This window comes from Enoplosus armatus, chromosome 17 (genome assembly GCF_043641665.1).
Source record: "Enoplosus armatus isolate fEnoArm2 chromosome 17, fEnoArm2.hap1, whole genome shotgun sequence".
NCBI lineage: Eukaryota > Metazoa > Chordata > Actinopteri > Centrarchiformes > Enoplosidae > Enoplosus > Enoplosus armatus.
Genome location: NC_092196.1, coordinates 17,438,224 through 17,463,887, shown reverse-complemented (window position 1 = coordinate 17,463,887; position 25,664 = coordinate 17,438,224). Strand labels below are relative to the sequence as shown.

Sequence of the window (25,664 nt, the reverse complement as noted above, 5' to 3'; positions counted from 1 at the left end):
TATACAGCATAAACAGGGCTTTAATGCACTTTTCCTTCAGGGTAAAGAGAGCACGCTGCTGGGTTGAGGTTGAGTTGCCGGAGCCTCCCCCCACCTCTGCTGGACTTCAGAGAGCATGTTCTTCCTCTTTCCCCTCATTCGCTACAGCACCGTCCATGTCAGGCCACAGATCCATATTTCTGCGCAGGGAGGTGAGCACCTGTACCTGCAGGTTGGAGACGGGCTCAGGGGAGGCGGCCAAGGCTGCCGTGGCCATGGTACGGTTGAGCAGAGGGTTGGGAGGGTTGCTGCTCGGGGGGTGTGTCGCCTTCCAGTACGCCTCCAGGTAATCAGCCAGGTGCTCGCAGGCGTCCTCCAGCTGGTTCTCGTCCAGGATGATGTCAAACAATTCCTGCACGTAAATAAAATGACTACATGTTGGTTTCACAGAACCAAAATGTATTTTTTTAAATAGTTTTAACAGAAATTCTAGGAACTGTTATTTTTTTACTCAAGTAAAAAAACTCACTGGTGGGCACTGGGCCAACTTGTCTGCTGCCACCATCTGCACATTTAGATGTTTAGCCTGGGACTTTCCCCTAGATTTGATGAGCCTCTGGAGGACCTGCAGGGAGACAACAGCACATTGTCTACTGAAACAACAATTATTCATGTGAATGTGCTTGCCCACTTTTGTAATTTTATCATGGTAACAGGAAATAATTGAAAAAAGTACAAATTTATAGGTACCCAGGGGAGTTTTTGACCACTAGTTTTTACAAGTGGGCCTTTGACATGGATGATTCGATTCACATCCTCCAGTTAGTTTCACGCTATTCCACTGCCCAATTGTTGGCGGCAGTGACACACCAACAAACATAGCAATGTGCCACCAAAAGCAGTGAAAAGAAGAAGCCCGCTAGTAACTAGCAAACACAGATGTAAACAATGCACGATTCAGTTTTGGTTGACACCCATGGTTACTGATGGTATCTACAAGTGTGGTTTAACACTACAGGTCCCAGAATCCTGGGGGCAGCAAACACTCATTGAGCAGCTACGTTTTAACAAATACCACAGAGGAGCAGCTGGTGTATCTGTTTACAGTGCAGCCAAACAAACTCATGTCGTAGGTATGCGTAGGTAGGCAATTTGAATCCAGTGCGGGAATGGCGGACTCCGCCACTGACAATGAAATCTACTACACAAAAAGACATTACAGAATATAAGTACATTGAAAGGCTCTGTTGCCATACCTTAGGTGAGGCTATTTTGATATAGACAATGATGGGGGCCAGGGAGGTCTTTGCCAGCTGAGAGGGGTGGTTGATGGTGTCTGCATCCAGAGCGACCAGCTGGAGCGTGCGGGCTAGCTCAAAGATACGCTCGATCTCACTCTGCACCTCCGCTAAAGGCCCAGAACACAAAAAAGACATGTAAATACAGCGAGACAGCAAAACAATGATGTAAATATTATGTGAACTACTTCTCTCTTTGAGGAGAGAGACAGCACTGTGTATGAACCGTACATCCTTTACTTTGTGCACAAGTACATAACCGACACGTTAGTACTTGATCATGCATGTTGAAGTTTTAGAAAAAACAGTTCCAAGCATATGAATTAGATCACAGTTTAAGTTCCATTTATGCACAGCTAAATGGAGCAGTGCAGCATCTTCATTCTGTTGCAACCTCCCAACATTTACAATTTCCTTGTCTGCTTCTGATCTTTTTTTGCGAAGAAAGGAGGCACTTAAGAATGAGATGCCTGTGGCACTTGTAATAACTAATAATCATTTCTCACCATGAAAAAAACAAAAACAACAACGAAAAGAAAAAAACACCCTCACCAAACAAATTAGGTGGAACATTAGTTTTTGTTAGCGCTAAGAGGCACAGCAGTAATTATTCTATCAGGTGAACCACTCAAGTCTGTGGACTGCTTGGGTGTTTTGTTTTCATTGTTCCTCAACAACAGCCTATAAAACATTGTTATTTAGTATTTCGAGAACAGCCCCCCCCCCTTTTTTTTATCAGCCTGTTGACATGTAAGGAGAGAGATTAAAACCAGAAACCAGAATGTTCCTCGCCTGTCTGGTCAAACCTCAGTGCCTCTGAGGTGAGCGTGCTGCCAACCCGGCAGCAGAGAGAGATAACGAGGGCAAGGCAATCTGCAGAGAGACGGGACCTGCACACAATTTAGCAGCCTCCAGAGGGCTGCAGGACTGAGAATTAAAGCTGGAGGCAAAAAACAGGGCCTCCGCAGAGCGATAAGAAATGTGAACTTTAACTCAAATAAAGAAACAGCAGGCAAGGTTTCCATTAACCTCAACCAAGACTTAGACTTTTGCAAATTTGGATTTGACCGCAGCAAGAAACTTGCTCCCCTGCCATGAGTTCATGAGTCGCGGTCCAGCTTCTATAGAGGCTATCCTTATGTATGATTGCACACATACAGTATGTGGATAGCATTACATGTAGGTCACAAAAGGGTGAGAGCAGGAAAGTATCAGCTTCCCTCTCTGCTCATTCCCGCTCAGAGTTTAGAGCAGGTACCAGCCGCCCTGCTGCCCTCCCACGGATCTCTTCCCGCTTTAGTTTTGTAATTCTTTTCTTTTTAGAGACTACAGGCTGTCACACAGAAGTACGAGGAACAGAGAAACTGACAGGCAAGCAGACAGGCAGACAAACGATGTATGAGCAGATGATGAATATAGCGAGAAGAAAAGGGGAGGGAGGAAGGAGAGTGGCTTCATTGTTTTGTTGCAAGGAGAGCATACGTACCCAGTACGTCTGAATCAAAAGAGAGAGGTGGAAGAACATGGGAGGTGGGAGACAAGGTGGGGCGAGGGGGAGGATGGGCGGGTGAAGGGCAGAAAAGATGGGATGAAGAAAGAGAGAGGAGGCCAGATCAGACTCAGGCAGTCAGAGCAAGTACAAAAGGGAAAAACTTGACACCTTCAGGTCTTCAGGTCTTTGGATGATGTGGAACAGTAGCAACATGGACTGTCCACCTTTACAGTTTCTAACATGGAACTACAGTATATAAACATTACAGAAATTATATTTTGCAAAATATAATTTCTATAATTTCTAGTCCAATATTCTAAATTGTAAAAAAAAGTTTTTTTCATGATTTAAAGTTGCCTCTAAAAGGACATTAAACAATCGATCTGGTGATATTCTATATTTCTCTTGTCAACAAATCCAATGAAAATACAAAAACCAATCTATCTATCTATCTATCTATCTATCTATCTATCTATCTATCTATCTATCTATCTATCTATCTATCTAAATAAAAAAGAAACATTCAAAGCAATAAAGATATGAAACACAGATAGTGAAAAGTATTTAAATGGATGACGTGATGAACAGAAATGTTTTCCATTTGCTTGATCTCCACTTTAATATTATCTTTATACTGCACTTCATCATCTGTCATATAACAAAATAAGGTTCTCACTGTTATCACTTGTCTTGACTTTAGAGTTAATGGAAGTTTCTCAGTGTTTTAGGCAGATTTGAAGTGGCCGTGTGTTGTCTTACCCAGGCTGGAGCGGGTGCTGGAGCGCTCGATGATGGTGTGTTTGCTGGGGTTGTTGAGGACTGAACGTTTGGCCAGGGAGATGTCCGCTGTCACCCGCGTGATGGATATCCTGAAAGAGAGAACCATTACCGGGTTAGTAAACAGAGCCTACGTGACGGCTGTGGATAGCAGATGCTCACGTTCTTACCTGCCCTCAAACTTGTGTTTCAGAAAGTCAAAGAGCGCTTTCTGCATCATGTCTGTCACCTGAAGACGAAACATCAGGCGTAAGACAACGGACTAAGGAAGTGAAATCAGAGGTAAAACAAGCACATGTTGCTAATTTTATCTCCTTACCTCATATCCTTTGAGTGACGGCCCGACTAGGATGATGGGTCTCATGGAGGGAACCACGTCATACGGGGGGACATGCTCCATCTGAGCCAGGAGAAGACAGCGCCAGCATTGGGGTGAGTCACATTTTCATGTCCTGTCTGAACGTACACTCAACAAAGTTCAGCACAAAGCTCACACAGATGTACAGTCACGCATAAATCAACTTTAACTCAAGACAAAAGCACTCCCTCCCCTGTCCCCCTTCCCCTCTGTGATGGATGGCGAGTTTCAGGCGCTGGACTCCATTCGTTTTATTGACTGCCGATGAATGTTCGGAGTGAGTGATCAATTTCTCGCTGAAAGCACTCGCTTCTATTTCTTAGTCTGCTGTCTCACATAATTAAAGTGTCCATAATTAAACCAGACGCCGGGGTGTCAGGAGAGCTCTCGTGACTGTACTGCTGCTCTAACACAGACGTCATACTTCACACTTTCCTCTTTTTGTTAAGCATCAGAGATTGGTGTGAATTGTCAAGTTATAACTGCCAGTAATTGCTGTGGTAAAAGAAAAAATGCACTTTTTACATTTGTGCTTTTAATGTATGCTGTAAATATAAAATAACTTTTCTAAAGTTTCCAATGCACAAGTCTCTGTCACAACTTTCTTTGAGCCATTTACACTTGTGTTAACCCTCCAAATGGTATGTTTAAAATCAGATTTTCACCTGAATTTTTTCATTATTTAATTTGTTTATATTATGTTTAGCCATACTTAAAAATCAAAATAAACACATATACATTTCTGTATTTAAAACAATAAAAACTGGGTATAAAGAGCCGTATATATACTGTAGTCTGTGGCTTTCCTTAAGCCATCTACACTAAAAACGGAGCAACCTATAACCGACACAGAACACCCACGCACAAACACGATCCATATTGCAGCGCGGGAGCTTATTTGTACATTATGAATCATGAATGATTCATCCATAAGGACGCCATAAGCATTTGTCCTCTTTAGAAACAGTCTGTTTTTCAATGAGAATGGGGTGAAAACAGTCACACGTCCTATATACTCAAACAACAGTGAAATTAGATGTTTTTTTTTTTCCCTTTTCAGATCTGTATTCGAAGCACGCCCCCTTCTCTGTGTGCGCTGTGCTGCTCTTCAAGCGGGAGATAGTGCTGGAGTGCCCTGCTCCACTACATTACATTACATAAAGCAGAGCAACGGAAACTCATTTCGCCTCATTTGTATTCACAGGAGCTAAAAATACATATTTTAAAAGTTTCCAAATGGCTCTTGTCTCTAAAGGGGCAGAGCTGGAGCACTGAACATAACAATAGTGCTCATTGGTCTTGAATAACACGAGCACTGTGCCGTATACATAACGTAGAAATGGATGACAGTTCAGTATTACAGTTTATTGTACTATTGTAATCGTATTCTTCTAAAATACAAATTTTATTTAATTTATTGTGGCTCACAGTTGCCATGTTGACAGTAAATGGCATATCCTATGATGAATAAGAACTTACATGTTAACACGTAGAACATTAAAATATGTGATTTTGAATGAATATTGTTGACATGTAAGCATGTTATCCATATCCAATATTACGGTTTATTGTCCCTCTATACAATCACACTGTTACAAAATGCTAATGCTGCGATATTGTGGCTCATTTGTCCTGTTTACATTAAATTAGAATTAGATTTAATTACTTTCTCTGCAGCTTTAACATGTGATTCACATTGTGCTGAAAAGCATAATAACAGCTGATTGTGGGCTGCAGTCACTCAATTCAGCCGTCATAAATGGAAATGAAAGCAGGTCAGGATGTATTACTGTTACACTCTGACTAACAGGGTCTGGGACGGATCTGCACCTGCATCTGCAGGCTGACAGCCGTGATACAAGCTCTGGGGAAATGACAGAGGCGTCAGCATGATTTACAAATCATCTTGTTCATATTTTTGTCTTAATGTCTCCTTGGAAGCATGAAAAGGTGCTATAAAATATTCTGCGGACTGATTTCTCACTACCACAGGTTGCAAGAAGAAGGAAAATGTGAGACAACAGATGAGAGAGTGAGAAGTTGAAATGTTAGAGGTTAGTCTTGAACCACACTCACCGACTTCTGTTTCTGTTTAGCTGGGCCACCTACAGTATCATTCCACACAAAAGCCAGAAGAGACAAAAAAAAAGGACAAAACACAAGAGCACGTTTAGTTATTGACAGGTTAGGATTTTGGGGGGGGGGGGGGGGGGGGGGGTTTATTGATTAAAACAGAGTTTAAACTGACTGCCTCCTCTGTGGCTTCATTTTAAAATCGATTCAGACTCATATGCAGCAGCAGCCATTTCAGAGTGTATCAGTTAGTTTCAACGCCTCTCCCAGCTAACAAGCACAGAAACAAACATCCAAAAGTTATCTCAGCGTAACCATCATGACCGCAGCCTGAGGCGCCAAACAGTGTTAGATTCAGGAGCTACAGTAGCAGCAGGGACGTTTCAGTTGAGAGCAGTTAGTGAGAGATGGAGAGGGGGAAGGAGAGATTAGACCTGACCACGTCTTGGAGGAGTAGGGGACAGAGGGAGGAGGGAGGCTGGCGAGGTAAGCGAGCTGTCCTGGGCCCCTAATGTTACCTTCTTAAAGAAGGGCAGTCGGTGGGCGTTGGCCTGAGGGGATGTTACGCTGCCTGACATGCCCTTGGGGGAGCGAGGTTCACCCTGGAACTCAGGGGGCTCCTCAGCATCCAGGTCGAGGGGGTCAACATCAATGGCCACAGTGGACATGTCCACGTGAGCTGATGGGGGGGGTGGTTGGTGCAGAGAGAGGGATGAGAGGAGAACAGAAAAGGAAGAGGAGAGAGCAAGATGAGGCAAAGTAAAAGAGGATGAGAGTAGAGAAAATAAAAGAAGAGGAAAAGCAAAAAGGGGAAGTAGAAGAAATAGAAGTAAGAATGTGAGAAGCATCCAGAAAGAGGCATGGAGGAAATTGCAAGAGATGGCATATACTGAGATCAAAAAAGGTGACACAGTATGATTTAAACTGGAAATAACATTGACAAGAGTTAAAAAAAAGACACATCAGATTATCATGAAGCAAGGCACAGATGTGGGGAGTAATACTACGAACAGCGGAGGAGAGAGTGAAGTCAGTGTGACAAGAAAGCAACAAAACTAGAAATGTGTAGAAGAGAGGCTGCGGAGGAAACTGGAGGAGAGGAGTAGATGGGAAGGAAGGAATGAAGCTGAGAGGGAAGCTGGGGGCTGGAATAAAGTGTGTGTTGGTGATGCAGGTGTGGTCGGCATGAGGGGAGCGGACAAGTCTGGCAGGTGTCTTGTTTTAAAGGAATCGTTCAGGATTTTCAGGAACACTCTTTTTTGCTTTCTTGCCTGGAGTTGAGTTAGATAAGCTTAGCACAAACACTGGAAACGGGGAAACAGTTAACCTACCAGCACCCCTAAAGGTCCCTAATTAACACGTTATATCTCATTAGTTTAATCCGTACAAAAACCAAAAAAAAAAAAAGTGTAAGAAATAGTCCGGCACAAGGCTAATTGACATTTTTACACTTTGGCTTTTGTACAGATTAAACAAACGAGATGTAACATGTTAATTAGCGAGCTTCAGAGGCGCTGCCAGGTGGATTTTGTTACCTTTCAACAGAGCCAGGTCTTTCCCCCTGTTTTCAGTCTTTGTGCTAAGATACTGTAAGCTAACAGACAGATATGAGAGGGGTATTGATCTTCTCATCTAACTTTCTCAGCAGGAGGCGAATAAGCCTATTTTCCAAAATGTCAAAGTTTTCCTTTAAGTCAGACCGGTCACTCAGGATGCACCAGGTGTATTAGACGGATGTGGTTTCTATTATACAGATACTGAGTTCAGTTCAGTGGCTCTATTTGATTAACAAAAATCATCAAGTCAATCAGAGTTGTTTATTTTTCCCGCGTTTGCACTTTCCTCTCTCCTGCTGTCTCTCTTGGATGTCGAGCTGCAGTTCTGTGTCGTCCTGGCGATGCACGCACACACAAGCCAGACATACATATCAAGTTTAATGAGTGCGGTCCATCCTCGGCTCTATTTCAGTCCCGTCCTGTGTGCTAATGACAGACCTCCTAAGACCTCTCTCACTTCACACAGCAGCCCACTGAGACGCGCCGTGATTCATCATCATGCCTGACTAACTAGCCAATTAAAATCTTCATCTAAATATCAGGCGCCTGTCTCATCTCGCTCTCTCTCGCTCTGTCAGGATTGCACACACACACACCCACACAAACACGTCACTTTTTCGCCAGTTGTTAGGGAGACCCTCTCGACCTCACCTGTGCCAGGTGGGGTGGGCCTGCGTGTTCCCGTGGCAACATCCAGACTGGAGCTTCCTCCAGATTTACTGTGACGGGAAAAACAGGCACAAATTGCGTGGTGAAAGAAAAACAATTGTTAGGTTTCCTCCTGCAAGACGACACTGATTATCATCATTTACAGGAGCTTCTGGTAATAAAAAGTGAAGAGCAAATTTGTGAAAAGGCGCAAATGAGCTGCTTATGTACGTAATTAAGTAAATAAGTGAAAAATGAACTGCCAATTGTGTATTAAAATCAGACCACCCTGATTATTGAGTATTGATTTTGTAATACAATTTTGAAGAATCAAAATATACAGATACATTCCTGGATTTGTTTTAAAACTAAACAGAGACCACAGAGACTTATATATACACTGTAGATGCACAGAGGAATACAGTGACTCACTGCAGTGCTTTAGTCTATTTTAAGTAAATTACCTGGTGGGTGAAGTGTGGCTCAAGTTTGACCTGTTTTAAAAAGTGGGGTTGTGGCTTGTGATGCTGATGCTGAAGATGCAGAGGGGTTTACATGGTTACCTGGAGCTGAGTCGGTTCTGTCTCATCCTCTGCTCCTGCAGCTGACGGGTGTTCTCCAGTTTGACCGGGCTGGGGATGAAGCCCACCTCGCAGCCCTCTTTCACCAGACGTCCGATCCACCAGTCATTGTTGTACTTCTGCATATAGACTGGCATCAGTAACCAATGACACGCAAGCATTTTCCTGCTCACACACATCACCGTTTATCACTATTCACTAACTGAAATACTTTTCAGTTCTTGTTGAGTACAAAGAACGTGGTATTTTATGTCATTAAGGATTCAGACAATAGTTCCTAATGCTATTTACATACTATATTTACACTTTGAGAAAAAGGTTTATGCCTGATGTTTGGAAGCTAAAAAAGTACGTTATGTACTCCAAGTTAGAGCGCTACTTTTATTAATTTACTACTTTTCTTTCTCTTTTTCTTTAATTCTCCTTGCACTGCAGCTCTTGTTAGTGCTAACACCCACTCACGGGCTGGGTAGGGTTCAGACAGAAGGAGACAGTGCACTGATTTGCAATAAAACATGATGTCTCACCGGATTCCCACTCACTAGCGATGCCAATTGTTTGAAGAGGCCACACCACTGGTCTTTTCCCCCTACACCATCCAGGCGCCTCAGTTTGCTACCTAAATTCATTTACTTTTAGTTCAGGTTGAACTGGTACGTGTGTGTACTACAGAAAATACACTTGTCAGTACACAAATGTGCTGAAATTGTACCTCTATTTTTAAGTGTGTATGGACTAGACCTCGATGGAGGTCCATACCTCTTTAATGTGCAAGAAGTCTTTGGCTTCGAAGGATATGGCCATGCCCTGCACAGGAACGTCATCACTGGGACCGGGGTTGTAACCGACGTTTGTCCGCACAGCAAACGCCACTGGTTTGGTCTAGAGGAGTGATGGGAAAGCCAGATATTAGTATGCAGATGGCAGTCCACCAGAAACCCAGAGTTCAGTGTCCCCTTGACATTGATTGCTGAAGAGCGTTATCAGTGTCAAAACACTCAACACCGATGTGAAGATTATGCAACAACGACAACTATTAAACTAACACTGTGCATAACGGACGGAGATTCAACAGTTGATCTCTGACCTTTGCTTTCTCGAGCGTGGCGAGGGCCTGTCTGTCGGCCTCCTTCCTCAGAGCCTCAGGGTCCTCCTCCAGGGACACGTCAGAGTCCGACGGTCGGCTGGTGTAGGAGTCTGCAGAGCCCTGAAAAGCACAATGAGTTTACATAAAGGTGAGGAGGGAAAAAGTGCACCACATGTCCATGAATCATCCCCTGGAAGGGAGCGAAGACAGGAGTAGACCAAGTGAAACTGCAGGATGAACTCAGTGGTGTCTGGGTAGATGTTTGAATGTCTAAACTGACAACCTGTTTGTTCATCTTTAGATGTTCCCGATGTTCTCCTGTTCCTTTTTGTCTTGTTTCACTTGTCTCAAGGACGAAGGAGAAGCATTTTGGATCAATATGTCAAGACTGCCTTGAGAAGCGTAACCTACATAGACACAAAAGGGGCCTGGGCCTTCATATTGCATGAAAGCTGACTCTGTGTAATTTGAGGTGGAGAGGATGCATAACAACAGGCCGACATTTCCACTGCAGCTGCAGTGAGGCCGAGGTGTCAATCCTCTTGCACAGGTACAACACATTCAGTGTGTGGGTGTGTCAAGTACAGAGAAAAAATGGCCTGAGGACTGTTTATAATATTAAAGAGGATATAAATTTCTCATGAAGTGGCTACAGTTTCCAACACATCCACCACTCATGCATGGTAACTTGACTCTCTCCTGCTGACCCTCATCCAGACACCCATACCACAATAAAAACCAGAGCCTCCGGTGAGCCTGCGGCGCCGGCCCACTGTACTGTTCAGCAGAGCGCTGCAGTGAGGGAGGCAGCCATGAACTTCTGAAATGTTTGAGTGTTCAACTTATATAACAATCCCACTTGTTCTCTTCTTGCTTTTTTTTTTTTTTTTTTGAGCTGACAGGCTGCCTGGCGCTTTGTAGGAGGTGCTGACAAGAATGCGGACAGCTGAATGTGCCAGGCAGAAGAAGTGAGTCACTAGGTGTGGGCTTTTAAAATAGAGGTGAGAATGCGCAAAGATGACATACACCATATGTAATGATGATGAAAGATTCCCTGCACATGTTTAGTCAGACAACACAAATAGTACAACAAATATCTCTGGACTCGGGATGAGTATCCTTTGAAATGTTTCAATATTGGCGCCAACATGATGCCGGAGTTTCAGTACTGATACCAATACAATTAACGATACCTTAGTTTGGGCAATATAACGTTTTCCTCTGTGCATCAGTGGTGTATTTATATATAATATATATAATATCAATATTTAGATCAAGAAGTATTCCACCAATTTTGCATATCAAAGTCTGTTAACAGGTCTTGGGTAGTTCTACTGCCTTTGCGAAAAAACTTCTGAATTAATGGCGGAAACCAACGTGTATAGGTGCGAACCGGCATCTACTGTATCAGAGTGTGTAGCATCAGGGCTTTACCTAATTCATGTTCCATCAAAGAAATGAAGAGCAAAACAAACAAACAAACAAAAAGGCTATATCTTATTATCTTATACTGTATCTTTAAAGGCGCCAGGTTCTGACAAGGAAGAACAATATGTAGGATAAAAAAATGAATAAATTAAAGTACTGAGATTTGATACCCAGCCCCACACTGAACTCTTGGTTTCTTGCTGTTGTTTGAATTGTTTTGTATGTTAATGTTTCTTATTGTGAAGATGAAATAAATCAGGGGTGTCCTGGTGGCCTCGAGGTTGAGATGCATAGATGCAACATCCCTGGTTCGATTTTCAGCAGTGGACCTTTGTTGCAACTCATACTCCTCTCTTAAACAGCCACTATCAAATAAAACGAAGAAAAACTACATAATGTTCTTTTTTTAAAGAAAGATGAGAAGAAATCCTTGGTGGCATTCCTCAAACACAAACCTTTATCAAGAACTTGTGGAGAGAAGCATTTCAAAGAGAACAAAACACCCGAGTGGACCTGAATGTCTAAATATATCCAGAGAGGAAAACTGGTCATATGTGGAAGAGTGAAGCATCTGTGCGATGTGTTAACGTGTTTGCATGTGCATTTATGTATTATTAATGCTCCTCTACACCTCTGATTACCATCCATGCGTCTCTTTATGATTTGAAATGAAAGGACAAACACAAATGTTGATTCTAGCTCAGCCACCTGTCGTATCCAGGTGCTCAGTGACTTGGCAACAGCCGACCAAACGTAGACACTCCCTGTTGCCAAGGCGAGGGCTAGCTACTCTTCGCGTCCTCAGGCATCCACAAATCATCCCCACTTCCTGTTTCATTTACTCAAACACAAACACTCGCAGCGGTGCGCCTGCATCCCACTCAAGTAGGAGGAATGATCCTGCGAGTGGCATGCAGCATCTAATGAGGACAATAACAGCCGCCCCCACTTAACAGCTCTGAGTCATCTTCTAAACCATACAGGTGCATCCCAACATGGAGCACAGACTAAGTGAAGGTTAACAAACCTTGATGGGGAACCCACGGGGATGTTTTTAGAGAAAAGAAAAAGCCCTAATGACGTCTGAAACAACCTGGGACCGACCGGCTCGCTACAACAGGTCGGTGATGCAGCAAAACGTAGAGCGAGAAAGAGTGGGAGGGATGGGAGATGACTCTGTGTGTAAATGTGTGTGTGGACAAACGCTTGTGTCTCTGAGTCACTCATCCAGTAGATTCACGTCACACAGGAGAAAAAAAAAAAGAGAGTCAGGGAGAGAAGAGATTGACGGATTCATGAACACAAACACAAATGTCAATACTTTAGATATAAAAAGGTGCATTTGGACGACGGACGAGACAATGACCAATAATAATAACCTCTCTGCACTCTCTCTCCCCTGAAACCCTCTCAGAACGAGTGAACACATTTCCTCCACCTTTTCCTTTCTCCTTCCTTCCCTCTCTCCTTCTTCTTCTCCTCCCATGTCAGTGGGTTGTGTCTCCAATTTAGCTGCTTGCTTCACTTCACATACAGCTCCTGTTCAAAATAGCTACAAGCCACCTGATGGCGGAGCTGCTTTACTATTGGCAGTGCCAGACTAGAGACCCCAGCAGTGTCATAGTAACCATCTCTGCAGCTTATTACAGACAGCCAGTGAGAGCTGCATTGGGATGGCGATAGAAAGAAGATATAGGGATCAATAGTAAATAAAATGCCCTGAAGGGAAATCAGCGGCGGGGAAATTGCATAAAAGCTTTTCAACAGGTGATCAATGAAGTGTTTTGTCACGCTGTGTGAGTTACAGCTGTGAGCCACAGCCTGGTCAACAGGCAGGAGGATAACATGGCAATAACTACATCAAGCAGTATGGCCTTTGGGTTTTTGTTAAGGGAAATATCCATGTTTTTACTGACAAGACTACCAAACTTAAACTTTTCTGCATCTCGTTGGTAAAATCCAAACTATGCTGCATCGTCACAGACAACACAAGAAAGGTGCACGGCTCAGTAATTATCCCCAAAATGAACCAAACTGTGCTTTTTATCCTCCATTCTCTGCACAGTTGCTGCCACCGTAATGAATTTTCACCTCCTTAGCATTGATATTGAATAAATGGGGGATAATGGAATAAGGAGCGAGGGCGGGTCGGCAACAAGACAAGTGCTTTGAATAATGAGGGTTGAAAAGAGTCACCCTGCAGCAGGGAAATTAGTTAACTCCTGAAGCAACAGCACATTTGCAAAAGGGAAATTGGAAAAAAAAAAGGAGTAAAGTAGATTTGCTTTTTGGATATATATGACTAAATTCATGATCTTTCCTCCTTTTGAAGGCCTTTATAAAACACAGGAAATGATCCCCACTGTGTCTTCCTGGTCTTATGACAGATAACAGAGCAGAGGTCAAAGATTTTAATCTGCTGCTGCAACAAACAACAGGAACATCACAGCAGGTGTAGTCAGACTTCACAGTGTATGACTAAGAAGTGATTTCCACATGCTGCCCTGATAATTAAACAGATAAAAACATCTAATATATTAAATATCCTTGTTTGCTTTATCTCCGAGTCTGCAACAGTCATCAAATATTTCAGTGAAGGAGAAGAACACAACATCTCAGACAGACTGAGAGCCAACCAGAATGCATTAGCAGCCGAGCCTCAGCTCCACTGTGCATTCACATCACATCCAGAGTGAGATTAGCTCAGTGAAGACGGGTACGGGAAAAGAAAACTGGAATAAAAGGATTAGAACAGGCAGATGTACAAAGGGAGGAATCACAAAGGACAGATTTCCTGTCTGAAGCTCATGGCCGGTGGCTGTAAATGGCCATATTCCTTTTTTTTCTCTGTCTGTGACGGCGGCGTCATGGCAACCAGCTGGACAGCGTGGAGATGACTAGAAGAGATGAGTCATGGACTGAACTCACCAGAAATCCCCATTTTCACAAACAAGCAACAGAGGAACTCCAATAACAAGTTGTTCCTAATCATTTTAAAGGAGAAGAAATTCCAAATAAATTCCAAATACAATCCAGCAAAGACATTAGGGCTGGGAGACATGGCTGAAATCAATATCATGATATCTATAAGAATATTTTTCAGGTGTCGATTTAAGTCATGATTGGGGCTGGAAATGTTTTGATAGCACTGCCAACATGACACCTGCGTTTATTGATACTCATTCACTTCAATATCTTCTTCAAGGTATATAAACGTTTTCCTACAAAAGCCCTTCATTTAGTAAAATATGGCAAACGTCTCAATGCATCAGTAACACAAGCAGCTGTACAAGAACATATCCTGAATAAAAAAATGTAATTTAAAGAAGTTGTGTCTGAAGTTATCTAATGATTTAGATTAAATCTAATTTCTAATTCAAGTTTCGAGGCCAACTCTTGATACTTGATATCTTTCAAGACTCGAGTCTATGGACTTAACATACACCTTAGTCATGGCGTCATATATGAAGTAGAGCTGAAATGATTAGTCGATCAACCGAAAATGAAATGGCAAACTTTTGATAATCTATAAATAATTTAAGTGGTTTTTAAGGATAATTGCTAAACATATCTTGAATGTGAGTATTTGCTGGTCTTCTTAGTCCTCCATGATAGTAAACTGCATCTGTTTGGGTTTTGGACAGTTGGTCGGACAAAACAAGCAATTTGAAGACATCATCTTGGACGAGAGATGGATATATTTAATTCTTTCCTGACATTTTGTAGATGAAGGACTGATTAAAGTAAAAACTTTAACTATCTGCAGCCCTAATCACCACGATTACGATTCCACTGAAAATAAAATTAAAATATTGAATTATCGCCCAGCCCTAAATGCGCTAATTGCAAAAAGAATGCAAGCCAAACAACAGAGGAGATATAACATTGTGAAGCAGGACAGCTGCGTGCAATAACAAGCTAAATCAAGATCCAGGCCTGTTTGGGACAGGGGCACAGCAGTGAAAGAAGCCCCCTGAAATGGCCACAGTGCTGGGACGGCCGGGCAGGCAGTGCACATAGCAGCAGAGGCAACCGGTGGGACTGGAAGTCTAATTAAAAACACAGCGCCTTTCCAGCAGCTGTGGCCCGGCCCAAAATGGAATCGCACTCAGAAGAGGGGGAGCAAAGAAAGCCGCAGGCCGGGAGGTACAGCGCTATCAGGACTCGGGCGGCAAGTCATATTTTCCTGTCATATGTCAAGAGTGTCTGCTGAACATTCAAAACTCAATCCAGATCCACACGCTCACAGCGAAAGTCACACATAAACTGCTTCCAGATCAGTCAGATGCAGCAAAAAGCTTATAGATTTATGTAGATCCTTCTTACCATGACGGGCCTTTGAATCCGCTCAGTCCTCTCCATACCTCGTTTGCCACGCTCGCCACACCAAGGCAAACCAAGGGGGGCAACGCCGGAGTCCACAGACACAGTTATGTGTGTGTGTGCGTGTGTGTGAGATAATGGTAGCTAGTGTGAGTATCTGTCTGCTAGTGCAGAAGTGTACATGTGTGTGAGTGTGTGTGTGTGTATGTGTGTGTGGTGTGTATGATAGGAAAGAAAGCCAGAAAAGAGTGCCGTATGTGTGAAACTAGGAGAGCGCTCTCTTAACCTCCAACCCCTTCACACACACGCCCACCATCCCCCCTCCACCTCCCTCCACCTCCACAACCCAGAGGAACGTGAACCTTGTGTAGAGGAAGGGAGCTGGAGCTGGCTGGGGGTCGGGTTGCAGGACTTGTGCTACATTTGCAAACTGGGGAAATATATTTAGCCCTGGCCAGGCAGAAACAGGGACATGAACACACTGAGACCCAGAAGGAGGCTTGGTATGCAGCCGTCAGCCATTCAATGCCCTGGCTGACGTGGGAGAGGGCCGGGGCAGTGTTCAGGGAAACCCCCTCCTCCCCGCTCTCTGGCTCTCTTTGCCTCATTCCTCTCGGCCTCTGTCCTGATCTCATTCTTCCCAACCCGTCTCTCTGTCTCTCGTCCGGAAAATGGGTATCAGACGAAGGATTAATAGGGATAAGAGTGGAGGTAGAAAAAAAAGGGGAGTCAGTGGTTCAGTGCAACAGAGTGAATTGAGGACATGAAGCGTGATAATCGGAGCTGTAACACTTTGAAGCAACTGGCGCCTTCGAAGTATCTGCTTAACAGTTTCATATCATTGAAAATGATCAGCTACTAATATCGTACACTAACTGCAAAAAACACACACTATGGAATTAACATATAGAATTTGGACACTGTTAGGGGGCTAAAGGTGGAAAGTCTACAGGCAGATAAGTGTGGTTGTGGTGTAGGGGAGGGTCCAGTGTGTCCACTAGAGGGCGACCTCTGACACAATGAAAGGGGCTTCTCCATGGCTACAGACCTTGAGTCTTCCTCTGTTGTGTTAAGAGCTGATGACAACACAGTCGGCTGGGGAACGTGAAAAAATGGAGAGCTGCGAGCTCCAGACCCACCAGACCCTCTGCTGGCATTCATATATCAGGACTGACGGGAGGACTGCTTGCCTCTCCAGCGTCTAAACCCTCCTAATCTTTCACATATGGTAACCAAGCCAAGACGTGGTCTTGTCTGTGGAGTAATGGAGAAAATAAAACTGATGGATGTTGGTATTCTGTTGATACGAATCAGCCGATGTTTGATGGGTAACATCTCACTGCAAAAGAGCACGAGACATTGATGTGATTTCTGAAAAGCTTCTTTCCCCACAGGGTTTTTAATTGATGCACAAAGGTTTGTGTTTTACATAAGCCTGAAAACATTTCACACCGTGTGAATGACACCTATTCTATATCTATTTAACTTGACTGTTTATGGCATTTTAAGCCTTTAGTAGAGCGATTACAGAAGGGATGACAGAACATTAGGGTAGAGAGAGATGAAGAATAACAAAGGTCTTCAGCTGGATTTTAACCAGGGGAAAGCACTGCTTACACGCAGATGGCAAGTGGTGGCAGTGTCCCGCAGTTAAATTTGCAAGGACTCTTGCATGCTCAAGCATGGTTCACAAGGCATTTGCTTTGAATAGTCGCGTGAAGAGCAAATTATCTCCTGTTGCGAATCGCAGGCTACATGTTGCAAATTTGGTGAAGCAGGCAGGTGATCCCCTGAAGGGACCACTAGTTTTAGTGTTTATGAGTCTAGACTGCAGGTTCTGCCTGGTCTTCAGGTCTTCTGAAGGACCCTCCTTTGTGGTCCTCGTCCTTTAGAGGATCCTGCCATTGAACTGGGACACAGCTGTTATTCGTCATTCGTCATGACAGCCCCTCTGATTTGATTTTATATCATAACGTTACAGTGTTGTGCAGGAGCATGTGTGTGTTTTCTGGTTGTTAACGATAAAAGACACAACAGATCAGGATTCAGTTTCTGAAAGGGCAAATATAGAAATTAGAAGAAGCAGAAATGTTACCTATTTTACAGCCGCGGCAGACAGACTCTGTCTCTGCACACCTGAAGACGGAGCGTGTTTTTGTTGAACTCGACACACAAACCAGCACTGCACAAACACGTAGGCTGCACCCACACACACACTCACGCACACAAACCCATCTAAACATCCTCTCCTTCGTCTCTCCATCCCACTGTGCCTGCGCACGGAGGGAGATTCAGTGGCCCGGTTGCCATGGAAACCAGGCTGAGTATACCAGCCAGCTCTACCGTTTGCTGATTGTGGCTCTCGTGCATTTGTGTGTGCGGCGAGTGAGTGAGCGTGTGTGCACTTGCGTAGGTGTGTGTGAGACTGTAAAGCCTATACAGGGCTCTGCTTTGAGTTGTTCAAGAGGAGGCTAAAATAGGCTATGTGCACAAAAACCTATAGGGCGCCTGCATGCTTCCTTTTCTGTAATTAAAGACTTAAACTGGTTTCAGAAATTGCGTTCATGTGTAGAAACACTCATAGATACCTCATACATTAAACAGCTGGGTTACTAAATCAAATTTTGAATTATGTGCAGCATTTGAACTGTTTAAATCCCTTCTCCTTCCACTGCGAGCCTTGATGAGTGAAATGCAGAGCAACCGCACAAGACAGGGGAGGGCATTTATCTCAGGAAGTGTTAAATCATCCGTACTACAGGTAATGAGTTCCTTATACAGTGTGAGCGATTATGAATCCTGCCTAACCTGCAGCACCCGGTGCATGTGGTCCTTCGACACAGAGTCGCAGAGTTAATGAAGGACAAGGCGGTGGGAAGGGTGATGTGTGTAGGCGAGGATGCAGCTAACCTTTAGAAACCACAGGAGAGTCCAGCTCCCTGTGTTCACCAACAGCTTAATTTTTTTCTCGAGCAACACCGGTACTGAACAGGTAAATGTCATTCAGCACGGGGCAAATCATTTCCTCTCACAAATGAAGAGGTCAGACAGAAAAGGGGGACTCATTTAGCTGCTGCACAGCGTGGCTTTGAGAAATGTCATGTCCAGACAGGACAGCAGCGAGGGTCGCGAGCGTGTGATGCCTTAAGCCCGCCTGCTGATGGAAGCATTCCTGTCTGACGGAGAGAGGCTTCCTGACCCAATGATGCTGGACAACTGACTGGTATTACCAGCTCCTTCTGACAGAGCCAATCGTTGCATCTACATCTACAGAGCGGGGTGGAGTCAGGGTCAGAGGGGGAGTAGTGTGGGAGTGAGTCTAACACCTGGGGACTAATAATCACATCAGAGCCCTGGAGGAATCTCATGCTGATGTCTTTCAGCTCCGACTCGGTGACAATAAAGCTGTGTGTAGCTGTAGTCACAGGGGCTTTAATGTTGTTACCGGTGATGTTAGCGAAGCCATTTCAATGTGTGAGATAGAGTCCAGCATGTGGGCTGCCTGTGACAAACACACAGGTGAGGACAGAAAGACACGCCTCGTTTAAAGACAAGAAAGTAAAGCGGTTTCTTTTTCTCAGTCAGGGTGGAGAAATCAGCACTGATTGAAGAACTGCGACATGGCAGATAAACTGGGGAGAAAACCTCTTATCATATAAATTTATTTTTTAAAGATTATACTTGTTCCTGCAGCTCCAGACGTTCTGCATTATATTTGGATTATACTATGTACTATACTAAAATTATAAACCTCATATTCGTTTGATAATCATTGTATTTGCAAACTATGCATAAAAGAAATTTCTCCAGAAACCAAAATGTGTTTAGAGGCTTAGAATCAAATTAAGGTGATTTTATTCTTCAAGGATTAACATATGACTAAATAACAGCACTTTTTGGGAAACTTGATTCAGTAATAAATAGTGTTTTGCTCGTAAAAGTAAAACTTTGTGGGTGTTTAATGGATCAATCACATGCAGGTTTGCAAATAAATGTTCTGAGATTGTGCTGAATGTGATAGACTGCAAAGTAGGGCTGCAACGATGAATCGATTAAACATTTCGACAAACATTTGCTGGTTCCAGCTTCTAAAATGTGAGAGTTTGTGCTTTTCTTTGTCATATATAACAGTAAACCTGTCTGGATTTTGGACTGTTGGTCAAATAAAGCAGACGGACAAAACAATTAGTCGAGAAAATGATTATTTTTATGATTAATTGATTACTTGTTTCGTCTAAGGAATGCACAAATTCAAAGGTGATGTCTTCAAATAGCTTGTTTTGTTGGATTAACAGTAAAAAAACATAAATATATTAAATGTATTTACTTAAAGCTGAGAGAAGCAGTAATTCTTTTTTACTTCATGTATGTAAAATGTAAGTTGGATTTGAGAGAAAAATAAAGTTAGAAATAATAATTAATTAATTCGGCTGCGAGGAGATGAAACAGTTTGACTCACTTTGACTCCATTAAACTTTCACATCATTCTTCATTAAATAAAACGAGAGGAGAGTTGAGTCTGGCACTTGGATTAGCGGTCTGGAGGAAGGATTAAGTGTGAAATGTTACCTGTCGGACGAAGCTGTTGGAGGTGGTGTCAGAGGAGGTGCTTCCATCTGAGCGCTTAAATCGGCTCTTCCTCTTGGCGTACTTTCCCTGAAGACGAGGAGGCCGGAGGGCAGGCGAGAGGAGGAGGAGGATTTGGGAGGAGGGGAAGAGGAAAACACAAAAAGTTTAATTGTGTTGCTGCATAACAACTTATCTTGACATATCTGGTGGAACACATTGTTTCTGGGGAGCATGACAGCCATTAATGTACAAGCTTGTGAATATGAGCAGACAGTCGGATAGAAGCGGAGATAAAAGCAGCACGAGTCCCAGACAGAAGAGGAAGTCGACCAGAGAGAACGCGTCCAGCTCGTCCACCAACAACCTTCATTACTTGTCATTTTTCATGTTCTGATGCAAACTGGGACCTTGTAATCTGATTGGCGGACCCCTGGCAAATGGCCTATCCGGGTTGGGCAGAGGCCACACATTGCATTACGAGCCCACCCTGCCCACATCGCCATGGTTACACAATGCAGACTAATCACGTTTGTTGGCAATCAGGAGACTGGGGCCGTCTTGTTCATCCAGCGTGTATACAAGAGAACTGCTGGTTAAAATAAGGCTTAGAAACATTATTAACATACAGAATGTGTACATGTTACTACTTTTCATACCTCTCAGACCCACAACACACCTGTGTGTGTTTGTTGTACTGGAACAGGGGGTATAGCTCAGTGGTAGAGCATTTGACTGCAGATCAAGAGGTCTCCGGTTCAAGTCCGGATGCCCCCTGTTTTTCTGCCATATTTCAGTAGAAGAAACTGTAGTCAGCACAGATTGAAGGACTGTAACATCATATGTACTACAAATCACCTGTGCTTAACATGACTTACTTAAAAAACACAATACCTTACATACTATGTTTCTTACTCCTCTTTTCTTTAGGGCTGCAATTATTTTTATTTTTGAAAAATCTATGTACTATTGTCGGATGAACTGATTGACTGTTCAATGAAATGTCAGAAAATATGGGGAAAAAACCCCATTATACTTTCCCAGAGCACAAAGTGTAGTGTATTATAAGTTTTCCAAAAAGGAAAACACACATGTTCAATGTGGCGCAAGTTAAATTTCATACGATGCTGACTACTTTTTGAAGACTTGTCTTTAACATTGAGCATCGAAAAACTGTGTCTCCAAAGTGTGAAAGCACTGAAAGTGGTCAGATTCTAAGTCTCGTTTACTGACTCTTTGAAAAGACACTTTCTAATATAACTTTGCTAATTTTAGACTATTTTCTTCTTTCGTGGTCGACTGCGTGAAGACAACATTAAGTTCTGACATATTTAGCTAAATGAAAAGTAGGGCTTTGTAGAGAAACATGATTAATATTCCTCAAGTTAAGATTATGAAAATAAAGTATTGTTATCTGTAACCAAACTCAGGTATTGTATTGCTGATATTGACATGGAGTATTCAAAACCTGAAAGAACTGGGCTGCAGTAGGATTTAACAAATCAGCGGTAATGTTACGTATTCAGTATGAATCCTTGCATGCATTTTATTCTCTCTGCAGGGATCCTTTGGTAAACATCATCCCTCTGAGCTGTTTGGTTTTACATGCACACTGTGAGAAACAATTACATTTATCCTCAACACACACTCGCTTATAGCAAACCACCCAGACCCCAACCCCCCAACCCACACACACGCACACACACACACGCAGTACATCTATTAAAACATTGAACATTATCGATCAGTTGCTTCAAAACTGTCCAGACGTCTGTTCTTGGATCAGCAGCAGAGATCCAGTGACCGTTTAGTGCTCCCTCCTCTGCTCAGTATTTTGTTATCATCATGTATGACGGGGCCGGCCGAGGCCCTCACATGACCGACGCCGTCCTGCCCGCCTTTAAACAAACATGACCTGTTAGTCCAGCGCCAACTGGTGCGAACACAAAAACACACAGCGGCCGAGCGGTTTCCAGCGTTCACAGGTAAAAGAAAAAACACATCTGTTACACGCTCCCCTCCAAGCAAAATGGAAGCATTCATTTGAACATATTTCAAAATAACGTATCCATAATAACGTGCTCGATTTACTGCTGCTGACGGATAGGATGGATACACAGCAGGAAACACACCGTCTTTTAATGTTAAAGTGGGGCGATGATACATGAGACAAGATGTAGAGGAGAAACTGCACTTTGGGCTTAGAGGAGACTGATGTACTGAAAAACAGAGGATGACATCACTGCTGGCAACTGTTTCCACCTACACTGACCGGAAAAGTCGTCCAAGAATCATGACTTTTGAGAAAATGCCGTGTGCACTGATGACTACGCAGAGATATACTCTGGTTAGTTTGTCTCTCTGCACATTAAACATACTTTTGCCAACATTTCTAAGATTTATGGTAACATTTCCGACCACATATATTCTTGTTATCTTCATCCTGCATGTATTATGATCAGATTTCAATATTCAAGGAAAGCAATGCATATGTATGTTTTTACCTATCAACGCGTTGGATTTTCTTTTTAAAGGAGAGTGTCTTCAAACAATAGTCCGGTGCTTGTATGTACAATTAAATAGTTTTTGCTCGATGTAATCATTCCTCCTGTTCATCCTGGCCATTAAGAGATCCCTTTGTAATAGGATTTCAGTGTAAGTGATGGGGGACAAAATCCACAGTCCTCGTTTTGTGCAAAAATGTATTCAACCGTTTAACAGAGGCTAAAATGAGGCTTCAGCTAGTCTGAGTTAGACACATTAAGAGGGCATCCTCCAGAGTTACGGCCTTTTTAGTTTAAACTTTCCTGTTTTTTGTTGCTCAACAGGGAAACACTTCACTGTTATATGAAGCTTTCAGATAAACTTTAAAATATATACTTCTGCACCACGAGGACTGTGGATGTTGTCCAATCATTCTTACATTGAAGGCACACTGAAGGCCAGTATGAACAGGAGGAATGATCACAGCAAGCACAATCTGTTTCAATGTTTTATGGGCACCTGACTATTGTTTTAAGAAACTGTACAGATTGCATTTACACCTGGCTGAGATCTGATCACATGTGAACCAGACCTCCTCCAGGTGTCGACAGGCCAATCAGATCGCAGTCCATACTGCTGCGTATACACTCTGCCTTGTCACACATCTCATGGTGACACCAGGTGTAGACGGCGTCTTTCTGAACATCTGAATTGCTAAGATCCGAGGATGCAATCAAACAGGTTGTAAACAAACCCCCCAGTTCCTCTTTAGAGTCCAAACCAAATTATTTAACAAAGAGGAACACACCCCAGTTACAAAGATGTTATCCACAGCAGCGTAGAATGAAGGATGCTAGGTCAAAGTTGACACTGGATGTGGACAGTTGAAGTCACCTCTGTTTTCATTGGCTGATAAGTGACTTAGATAACACGATTACACAATGGACGTCTGCGCTGCTGGAGATGTTGCCGCGCCAACAGACATCTCGGCAATTAAGCCGGCAAATAAAATGTTGTCGTAACAGATCGAGATTGTAGCTAAAATACTAAAATAAGACCTGTGTTGTAAAAGAAATGAACTTATGCTCTGCTGTCACAAGATCACAATTACATTAAAGATGATGTGTGTGTGTGTGTGTGCAGGTAGGCGCGTGTGTGTGTGTGTGTGTGTTTAGAGGGGTCTCTACGATCGGAGCCATGATGAGCCGAGTTCCTGTCAGCAAAGGGCAGGGAAATGCCAGAGGAAGTATGGAGGGGGAGGCTTCCTGTTGGTAAACATCCTCCCAGATTAAGTGTATAATTAAAGAGGTTGTTCAGTGTGAGCAGGGGGCTTTAAACTGGAAAGCATGGAGCTCGGAGGGTGGAGGGTGGTGTGGTGGAGGGTGGAGCGGTGCACGATATCATGCCTGTGAAATGTAAACCACATCACACTCTTCCACCCAGAACGCTCCATACATTATTCTGCTCGCAGATATCCGCTCTGATCTGCGATCTGACAGCGGTCAACAGACACGATCTATCTTTAATCTCAGAGACCCTCAGGCGCTGAATTCGGATCAGCTCTCGGGCCACAGTTCATTTCTTCTTCTGTGGTGTGGCGCCGGGTAGGAAACTCAGACCCGTCTCTGTCAGGATATTAGAAATGCTGCTCCCCGCTTGTCTCTCCACACATCAGAGTTATAAATACATACAACAGCATGACCCGCTGCAGGTCTGCATGAACTTTATATCTAATTGATCAGAGGTGCCACACACACACACACACACACACACATAGAAACACACCATTCCCCCGCTGCCTGGCACGAGGAGGGGGTCCATCTGTTTCTCACCACAGCCTCGCTGGCAGATAAAGATCTGACTTCTAAAAACAGACAGGACGAGGTGAGATGGTGAGAGCAGGATGGAGATAGTGGGACATTCAAAGTGGATGGAGAAGGAGAGCTGTTTGGGGGGGGGGTGAGAAGGAGCTGGGAGGAGTGGGAGTAAAGAGGAGAGAGCCGGACTTGGCATGTTTTGAAGCGTTGGTTGTCTGTGGTGAGGTGTTTTTTTTTCTTCTTCTCCAGAGAGACAATGACTGCGCTCGGCGTGGGTGTGTTTGTTCTAGATATTCTCATCAATTTGTTTTTTGTTTTTTTGTTTCATCCATTTAAACTGTTATGACTAAACATGCCCACAGCATCATGTCACTTCCTAAAAGACACGGCCTATTTGTAGCTGCAAGAAGAGTGACACCAGCGATAGTGGAAGGATAAAATTGTACATGAAGGGAGAGAAGAAAAGAGGATTTCAGAGGGTGGAGGAGGGTGTTTGAGAACATTTTCACCAGATTGAAAAACAGATCTGATGTCAGATTTAACACTTGAAAAACTCTAAAAGCCAAATTAATCACTTTACAGTCGCTGCTCAGGTTTGAAAACTTCAGACTTCCGTGTGAATCCTAATAAAACTCAAATTAGTGCAACATCGACTCGGTTAATAACTGATTAATTACACAAAGGCGTGGTTTTCACGAGGACCCAATGAGCGGACAGCATTAAAAACAAGCGTTACATCATATCCTCACATATGGTTACCAAAAGCCAACAACACTGTTACCGGCGAGACACAGACTGAGGTTGACATTATAAAATCCCAAAGAACATAAAAACTACAACACATCATCTGTTTTTTTCATCTTCCCCTTAAAATCACTAATTAGATGAAATTCAGGCTTGAATCAGTGCACGAGCCTTTTAGACTTAATTGCCGAACAACCTGTTAATCCTCCGAAGTGAAGCAGCTTCACTGTGAGCGCAAACCAAAAGCCTCTTTAGAATAAACGCACGGCAGTTTGCGGTCTTTTCACTCCTCTGTGTTCATGTCTCCGGTCCTTCCTCTTACCTGTGTGTGTGGATGATGGTCGAACATGTCCATTTGGATCTCCTGGGTTGAGGTCGAAGGCGTCCTGGACATACTACTTTTCTGTACCATTGATTTAACTTTTTTAAAATCTATTTTCAGTTTCGTGTGTT

At 43.3% G+C, this 25,664-nt stretch overlaps 1 protein-coding gene and 1 non-coding gene across 2 annotated transcripts; one reads left to right on the top strand and one right to left on the bottom strand.

Moving 5' to 3' along the window:
• Positions 1 to 106: 106 nt before the first annotated feature.
• Positions 107 to 25,664, bottom strand: cacnb1 (calcium channel, voltage-dependent, beta 1 subunit). The gene is made up of 13 exons (XM_070923531.1): positions 25,534 to 25,664; positions 20,170 to 20,256; positions 9,850 to 9,969; positions 9,522 to 9,644; positions 8,745 to 8,881; positions 8,185 to 8,252; positions 6,496 to 6,656; positions 3,866 to 3,946; positions 3,717 to 3,775; positions 3,529 to 3,638; positions 1,236 to 1,387; positions 509 to 604; positions 107 to 391 (listed from the first exon to the last, which is right to left on the bottom strand). Exons 1-13 carry the CDS (start codon positions 25,621 to 25,623, stop codon positions 107 to 109), a joined length of 1,569 nt encoding a protein of 522 aa, XP_070779632.1. The 5' UTR covers positions 25,624 to 25,664.
• trnac-gca (transfer RNA cysteine (anticodon GCA)) lies at positions 20,872 to 20,943 on the top strand. The gene has a single exon. It is a non-coding gene; the product is annotated as a tRNA-Cys (tRNA).

Excerpts from the sequence above, each read along its gene's own strand:
- cacnb1 (XM_070923531.1), bottom strand. The coding sequence starts at position 25,623 with ATGGTACAGAAAAGTAGTATGTCCAGGACGCCTTCGACCTCAACCCAG. Across the intron at positions 8,253-8,744 it reads CAGAACCGACTCAGCTCCAG|TAAATCTGGAGGAAGCTCCA; the intron begins GTAACCATGTAA and ends TTCCCGTCACAG. Across the intron at positions 3,776-3,865 it reads CGTCACTCAAAGGATATGAG|GTGACAGACATGATGCAGAA; the intron begins GTAAGGAGATAA and ends TTTCGTCTTCAG.